This window comes from Zalophus californianus, chromosome 1 (assembly GCF_009762305.2).
Source record: "Zalophus californianus isolate mZalCal1 chromosome 1, mZalCal1.pri.v2, whole genome shotgun sequence".
In the NCBI taxonomy this organism is placed as follows: Eukaryota; Metazoa; Chordata; class Mammalia; order Carnivora; family Otariidae; genus Zalophus; species Zalophus californianus.
The window spans coordinates 11,048,325-11,056,981 of record NC_045595.1 but is presented as its reverse complement, the minus strand read 5'-3'; the positions used below and the strand labels follow the sequence as shown (position 1 = coordinate 11,056,981).

General features: G+C 40.9%; 1 protein-coding gene across 1 annotated transcript; it reads right to left on the bottom strand.

The window, feature by feature from the left end:
- Nucleotides 1-6,125: 6,125 nt before the first annotated feature.
- LOC113912210 (olfactory receptor 7A17-like) lies at nt 6,126-8,657 on the bottom strand. The gene is made up of 2 exons (XM_035724367.1): nt 8,549-8,657; nt 6,126-7,071 (listed from the first exon to the last, which is right to left on the bottom strand). The coding sequence occupies exons 1-2, from the start codon at nt 8,578-8,580 to the stop codon at nt 6,126-6,128; spliced, it is 978 nt and encodes a 325-aa protein (XP_035580260.1). The 5' UTR covers nt 8,581-8,657.

The following is an 8,657-nucleotide window of genomic DNA, read 5'->3' as shown; positions in this document are numbered from 1 at the left end:
ATTAATACCCATTCTCCTGAAACTGTTCCAAAAAATAGAAATGGAAGGAAAACTTCCAAACTCATTTTATGAGGGCAGCATTACCTTGATCCCAAAACCACACAAAGACCCCATCAAAAAGGAGAATTACAGACCAATATCCTTGATGAACATGGACGCAAAAATTCTCACCAAAATACTAGCCAATAAGATCCAACAGTACATTAAAAGGATTATTCACCACGACCAAGTGGGATTTATCCCTGGGCTGCAAGGTTGGTTCAACATCCGCAAATCAATCAACGTGATACAATGTATTAACAAAAGAAAGAACAAGAATCATATGATCCTCTCAATAGATGCAGAAAAAGCATTTGACAAAGTACAGCATCCTTTCTTGATCAAAACTCTTCAGAGTATAGGGATAGAAGGTACATACCTCAATATCATAAAACCCATCTATGAAAAATCTACAGCGAATATCATTCTCAATGGGGAAAAACTGAGAGCTTTCTCCCTAAGGTCAGGAACGTGGCAGGGATGTCTACTCTCACCACTGCTATTCAACATAGTATTAGAAGTCCTAGCCACAGCAATCAGACAACAAAAAGAAATCAAAGGCATCCAAATCCGCAAAGAGGTGGTCAAACTCTCACTCTTTGCAGATAATATGATACTTTATGTGGAAAACCCAAAAGACTGCACCCCAAAACTGCTAGAACTCAGGAATTCAGTAAAGTGGCAGGATATAAAATCAATGCACAGAAATCAGTTGGATTCCTATACATCAACAACAAGACAGAAGAGAGACAAATTAAAGAGTTGATGCCATTTACAATTGCACCCACAACCATAAGATACCTAGGAATAAATCTAACCAAAGAGGCAAAGGATCTGTACTCAGAAAACTATAAAATACTCAGGAAAGAAATTGAAGAAGACACAAAGAAATGGAAAAACGTTCCATGCTCATGGATTGGAAGAAAAAACATTGTGAAGATGTCAACGCTACCTAGAGCAATCTACACATTCAATGCAATCCCCATCAAAATACCATCCACTTTTTTCAAAGAAATGGAACAAATAATCCTAAAATTTGTATGGAACCAGAAAAGACCCCAAATAGCCAGAGGAATCTTGAAAAAGAAAACAAAGCTGGCGGCATCACAATTCCCGACTTCTGGCTCTATTACAAAGCTGTCATCATCAAGACAGTATGGTACTGGCACAAAAACAGACACATAGATCAATGGAACAGAATCGAGAGCCCAGAAATGGAACCTCAGCTCTATAGTCAACTACTCTTTGACAAAGCAGGAAAGAATGTCCAATGGAAAAAAGTCTCTTCAACAAATGGTGTTGGGAAAATTGGACAGCCACATGCTGAAGAATGAAACTGGACCATTTCCTTACACCACACATGAAAATAGACTCCAAATGGTTGAAAGACCTAAACGTGAGAGAGGAGTCCATCAAAATCCTAAAGGAGAACACAGGTAGCAACGTCCTCAACCTCAGCCGCAGCAACTTCTTCCTAGAAACATCACCAAAGGCAAGTGAAGCTAGGGCAAAAATGAATGGGATTTCATCAAGATAAAAAGCTTTTGCACAGCAAAAGAAACAGTCCACAACATCAAAAGACAACCCACAGAATGGGAGAAAATATTTGCAAATGACTATCAGATAAAGGGCTAGTATCCAAAATCTATAAAGAACTTATCAAACTCAACACTCAAAGAACAAATAACCCAATCAAGAAATGGGCAGAAGACATGAACAGACATTTTTCCAAAGAAGACATCCAGATGTCCAATAGACACATGAAAAAGTATTCAACATCACTCAGCACAAGGGAAATCCAAATCAAAACCTCCATGAGATACCACCTCACACCAGTCAGAATGGCTAAAATTAACAAGTCAGGAAACGACAGATGTTGGTGGGGATGCGGAGAAAGGGGAACCCTCCTACACTGTTGGTAGGAATGCAAGCTGGTGCAACCCCTCTGGAAAACAGTATGGAGGTTCCTCAAACAGTTGGAAATAGAGCTACCATACAATCCAGCAATGCACTACTGGGTATTTACCACAAAGATACAAATGTAGGGATCCAAAGGGGTATGTGCCCCCCGATGATTATAGCAGCAATGTCCACAATAGCCAAACTGTAGAAAGAGCCAAGATGTCCATCGACAGATGAATGGATAAAGAAGAAGTGGTATATAAACACAATGGAATATTATGCAGCCATGAAAGGAATGAGATCTTGCCATTTGCAATGACATGGATGGAACTGGAGGCTGTTATGCTGAGTGAAATATGTCAATCAGAGAAAGACCTGTATCATATGAGCTCACTGATATGAGGAAATCTTAATCTCAGGAAACAAACTGAGGGTTTTGGAATGGTGGGGTGTGGGAAGGATGGGGTGGCTGGGTGATAGACACTGGGGAGGGTATGTGCTATGATAAGCGCTGTGAATTGTGCAAGGCTGTTGATATCACCGATGTGTACCTCTGAAACAAATAATGCAATATATGTTAAGAAAAAAAAAAAGATAGCAGGAGGGAAGAATGAAGGGGGGTAATTCGGAGGGTGAACACAGTCAAGGAGAGATGATGGACTCTGAAAAATAAACTGGGGGTTTTAGAGGGGAATGGGGTGCGGGGATAGGTTAACCTGGTGATGGGTTTTAAAGAGGGCACGTTCTGCATGGAGCACTGGGTGTTATGCACAAACAATGAATCATGGAACACTACATCAAAAACTAATGATGTAATGTATGGTGATTAACATAACAATAAATAATTTTAAAGAAAAACAACTTATGTACACTCCTAAATTATACATACAACTTGCACTATATACTCTTCACCTTTGTACAGGTCCTTTAATTCTCCAAAGTGTACCCTTTACATATACAAGTTATTGTGTATAATTGTACACCAATGATTTATTCTGTGGAAAAAAATCTAATGGTGCATGGCTACGGGTAGGATCTAGAGCACGGGGAGCTGAGTCTCACTTAAGAAGGGTGCGAGATAGCACTTCCAATGGGGAAGAAAGCCAAGTGTTAATATGGATATACGAACAATGGAATTAAATTTAAGTAATTCACATGATAACCCAATTTATTCTGTGAATAGATTAACCTACATATGGAAATGTAGTAATAAGAGCCCATGAATTGGCTGAGACAGAAGAGCACACAACCACACACAACACCATGGATGAGGGTTTGAAACACCATGTAGAGATTCACACCTGATTCTAGATCCATGAGGAGCCAGCAGAGTTCAGAAACACTCCCTAGCATATAATTCCATTTGATTTTAAAGGTATTATGATATCCCATTTGACAAGGACAGCCTGTTATACAGCAATAGCTGACTGACACAATAATCCAAGCGAACAGACATGAGGCAATTAGCGTGCACTGTTTTTTGTCTGTGGCATACGATCTGACATTAAGGAGAGCAATTAGTCATTCTGTTATTCAAGTTTCCTTCCAATGACTTTATGAGCAGTGACTGGGTGTGGGCCACCTTCCAGGTAACTGGGAATATTTGAAGGACATGCTTGTTGTGTAGAACTGCTGACCCTGAACCACAGGACCAGAAGGACATCCAGCTCTTGTGTGAAGCATCCTCTGCTCATGCAAGTGGATGGGATTTCTGAGCAGGAAGGAGATACGAAATGGATGATACCGATGTTGTTCCTTCGCTGCATTTTAGGAAAATTTTAGGAAAAGGGAGTTATTTCATCGAAAAATAAGAGAGTCATATTAGCAGGTAGCATTAGAAGTTTTCAAGTGGAAATAGGAAAACAAATCTGTGATAAAACAGGTGCACTAAGCAATCCGTCACCTCAATGAATAAACCCCCTCAGTTGTGGACACCAAACATCTCTGCTTCAATAAATAGATGCACAGCATAAAAAATAAATATTTTGATTATTAACAAAATGGTTGGTTTGAAATGTTGCACGCTTGTAGTTCTTATTTTTTTATCTTTTAATTCCAGTATAATTAACGTACATAGTCATATTAGTTTCATGTGTACAATATAGTGATTCAGCAATTCTATACATTACTCAGTGTTCATAACAATAAGTGTATTCTTAATCCTCAGCACATATTTCACCCAACCTCCACCCACCTCCCCTCTGGCAACCACCACTTTTTTCCCAATATTGAAGAGTCTAGATTTTTGCTTGTCTCTTTTTTTCATGGTTTGTTTTGTGTCCTAAATTCCACATATGGGTGAAATCATATGGTATCAGTCTTTCTTTGACTGACTGATTTCTCTTATTATTATACCCTCTAAGTCCGTCTGTGTTGTAGATGGCTACATTGAATAAAAATCTTCTGCACAGCAAAGGAAACAGTCAACAAAACTAAAAGACAACTACTGAGTGGTAAAAGATATTTGCAAATGATCTATCCAATAAGGGATTAATATCCAAACTATATAAAAAAGTATACCAAAAAAATTAATGGTAATTCAATTAAAAATGACAAGAAACATGAATACACATTTCTCCAAAGAAGACATCCAGATGATCAACAGACCCATGAAAAGATGGTCAATGGCACTCATGAGCAGGGAAACACAAATCAAATTCACAATGAGATATCAACTGATACCTGTCAGAATGGATAAAATTAACTACAGAGGAAACAACTGATGTTGGCAAAGATGTGGAGAAAGGGGAACCCTCTTGCACAGTTGGTGGGAATGCAAACTGGTGCAGCCACTTGGGACACAGAGTGGAGGGGCTCAAACAATTGAAAATAGAACTACCCTATGATCCATGGATCCCACTACTTGGATTTACCCAAAGAAAATTCATCCTCATACTTGTGGTCATCAGAGAAACTAAGAAAATATCAGGTCAATCTATTTATTCAAATTTTCTTCCCATGTAGACTTCCACCGGAGATATATTTTTACTCATCAGTGTTTAATAGTGACTATGGTAGGCATTCTGGAATATAATAGAATAAATAGTTGAATAATAGAATAAAACAAGAAACTAGTTTTAAAGCACAGGAACATGTTTGTAGAGAAAGTCCCTGACTTTAAGCTTTTGATTTCCGAAGCTTCCATTTCAGAGACAACCATGCTGAATAAACACATTGTCAGGTGTGTGACACTATTACCAGATAAGCACTCAGGCTGCCCCAGCCATGAAGAACCTCCTCAGAAAGCCCTGGGTAAACTGGATACTGACACATGAGTGACCATGCCTTCCCTTTCCTGGCCAGAATTTCACTCTTATGTTTTAAACTAGTCAATATAGAGTGAACCTAGGAACCCCTAGCCACTCTGTCCATGGATCCCAATAATGGGCCCCCTAGACCTTTTGGTTATCTCTACAAGAACCTTTGGTAATAAACCTCATCTTGTTAGAGTTCTCTGATGAGTGATGCTGAGCTGTGTCTTGCATTCACAATAAGAACCCAAGGGCAGGTGCAGCCACAGCAGAAGCTCTGGTGAGGGAAGCATCTGTGGGAATGTCCACAAGTACAGGGGTGCAGGGGAGTGTCCAGGCTTTCCTAGTCAGAGCACCCCTGTCAGTAGCCTGAGACCTAAACAGAACAAGATTAGAGACCACATTATTAGGAAGAGGAGTGAAGGTGTGATGTAAAAAGACTGACAGTCTCAAGGTAAAAACTGCTGTTTTGTATTCTCCTCTACAGTAAAGTTATGTGAAGGGCTCTTGGCCAAGTGTAGTTTCTTCCATATGAAGAATACAACCATAATTATTTTTTAGGAATTCTAGAGAAAATTTACTTGGCACAATATTAAGTGGTTTAAAAAGAAATTATTTTTAAGAAATCCAACTTGCCCCATGTAAGATGTAGAAATTTCCAGGGACCTGTGATCCAAGGCTTGGGAAAACAATGGGGACATATGAAAATCTAGAGAGGGGAACACTGTCTGTGTATCAGACAGAGCAGAAGCTTAATAAAGTGAGTTAAGCAAATGCATGGAGAAGTTGAATTCAAACGAACGGAAATTCCAGAAAATATATACAAGGAGCAGATTCTATTTCCACAGACTGATCAAAGAATAGCAGTTCCTGGCTCTGAGTCTGTGAGCCCTTCAAACATGGGCACTTCTTCAGCCCCAGGACGATGGCCCCTTACATCACTGGAACCCCAGTGATTCTTTTCAGAGCCCTCTTTATGTCTCTGTTCCTCAGGCTGTAGATGAAGGGGTTCAGGATGGGCGTGACCACCGTGTACATCACCGAGGCTACTGCACTTGAGTGGGAGCTCTGGGGAGCAGCAGAGCTAAGGTACACTCCTAGAATTGTACAATAAAACAAGGAGACAACGGAGAGGTGAGATGCACAGGTGGAAAATGCTTTATACTTGCCCTGAGCTGAGGATATCCTACGTATGGAGGAAACAATCTTCGAGTAGGAATAAAGAATCCCAGCCAGGGGAGAGCCACCAAGGAGCACAATCCCGAAATACATAACCATATCATTAAGGAAGGTGTCGGAACAGGCCTGCCCAACTACTTGATTGAATTCACAGAAAAAATGGGGGATTTCCACCTTTGTACGGAAGGACAGCCGCAACACCGTTAAACTCTGTAACAAGGAATTGAGAACACTGATGACCCAGGACACCAGAACCAGCAGTCCACAGAGCCGAGGGTTCATGATGACCGTGTAGTGCAGGGGGTGACAGATGGCCACGAAGCGGTCATAGGCCATCACAGTCAGGAGAAAGTCATCCCAACCTCCAAAGAGTATGAAAAAGTACATCTGTGTGAGGCAGCCGGCATAGGTGATGACTTGGCTCTGAGTCTGGATGTTCCACAGCATCTTGGGGATGGTGGTGGAGGTGAAGCAGATGTCTGCAAAGGACAGGCTGGCGAGGAAGAAGTACATGGGGGTGTGGAGATGGGAGTCTGAGCTGACGGCCAGGATGATGAGCAGGTTCCCAAGCACAGTGATTAGGTACATGCAGAGGAAAAGCCCAAATATGATGTTCTGTAATTCTGGTTCCTCTGATAATCCCAGAAGAAGAAACTCTGAAATTCCTGTGTCATTGTCTCCTTCCATGTGGTGGTGGTGACTACAAGGAAAGAAAAAAAAAAAAAGCATAAAAGTGTTGAATTATATGGGCTTCATTTATTTATTTATTTATTTTCTTTTCTTAAGTTTTTCTTTAAATGTCAGTTAGTGGGGCGCTTGGGTGGTTCAGTCGTCAAGCGTCTGCCTTCCACTCAGGTCATGATCCCAGGGTCCTGGGATCCAGCCCCACATCAAGCTCCCTGCTTGGTGGGAAGCCTGCTTCTCCCTCTCCCATTCCCCCTGCTTGTGTTCCCTCTCTTGCTGTCTCTCTCTCTGTCAAATAAATAAATAAAATCTTCAAAAAAAAAGGAGGTTCATCAAATGCAGGAAAGAAATGGACATGAGAGGTCACAGAGATCTAATAACCTGAAGGGATTCCTGAGAGACTGTGATGAGCAGAAAGCTTCCCCGGTTCTGGCAGCCTTCCAGCCCCTGCCACATGCCCTTGCTTCCCAGAATTATTAACAAAGCAGAAAAATAACAGTGTATCTAAACAAGAAAATAGTGGTCTTTTTATGATGTCAGACATTTTACTGATTGAATATCCCTCTAGAAAAATGTGCAAAGGGAATAAACCTGCAATTTACAATAGAAAATACACACTGTAGGACACAATGTAGGACATTAGAAGGGGATTTTTAAAGATGAAATAATAAAAGACTTTTCTGAATGATTTTAAGTGCCAAATTTTTGAATCAGAAAACCAGGTTTTGAACATCAGATCTACCACATATACAATGTTGGAACTTGGGAGAGACAATCAATCCATTCCAAATGGGAATATCCTCACTCAGAGAGTGGGGACAGCAGTACCCATCCTCCTAGGGTGGATACAGCATTGGTCACCACATGTAGGAAGCTTATAGCACTGTTCCTTCCTGTGAGTAAATGAGTTATTTTCACCATTGAACAGATTTGGGTGCGTTTTCTCTGCTTTTCACAAATGCCTCCATCGTTTTACACACTTTTTGGTCATGAAGTATTACAAGAAAAGCTACTTAGCCTACCCCTTGTTGCATATGAAATACACTTTTCCATGTGAATACTCAGTGTGAGAGAAGGTTCTGAGAAATGTGTATCTCAGGAACTGCTGTCGCAAGGGAATAGTTACCTGCATGGGTCTGGGTCTTTCTATAAATACAGAACATGTACAAAACCACCACATTCTAAACAGTCAAATACTCTGATTTCCTGCTCCCCTTAGCTGCAAAACTCCTTGGACATGTTCTAATTTCTCTGGAATCACTTTAGGTTGCCCACTCCTTCCCCCGTCTCATCCAACTGGACTTCCATTCCCACCATGTATCGTCAACAACGATGCCTGTATTGCTGGGTCCTATGGACACTTCTCTTTTGAACACACTACGTAAATTAATTATAAATGAGTGTACCTAGTCTCAGGTGACCTCAGGTCAAAGTTCTCAGCTTCCATTCTCTCTGCTCCTTTCCTGAAGTACCTGCTGAGCTCTCAGGCTCACCTGGTTGGGGTCTCTAAGATGAAAGTCTCCATGTGGAGGTCTGAATTCCTCCCCGGATGGTTGATGCTCGAGACCGCAGCTCTGTTCCCAGACAGGACAGCAGGAAGCA

What these genes read in the sequence shown, in the direction of transcription:
- LOC113912210 (XM_035724367.1), bottom strand. Translation starts at nt 8,580, where the DNA reads ATGGAGACTTTCATCTTAGAGACCCCAACCAG. An exon ending in ATCTTAGAGACCCCAACCAG is followed by an intron (nt 7,072 to 8,548) that starts GTGAGCCTGAGA and finishes CTTTCCTTGTAG; the next exon opens with TCACCACCACCACATGGAAG.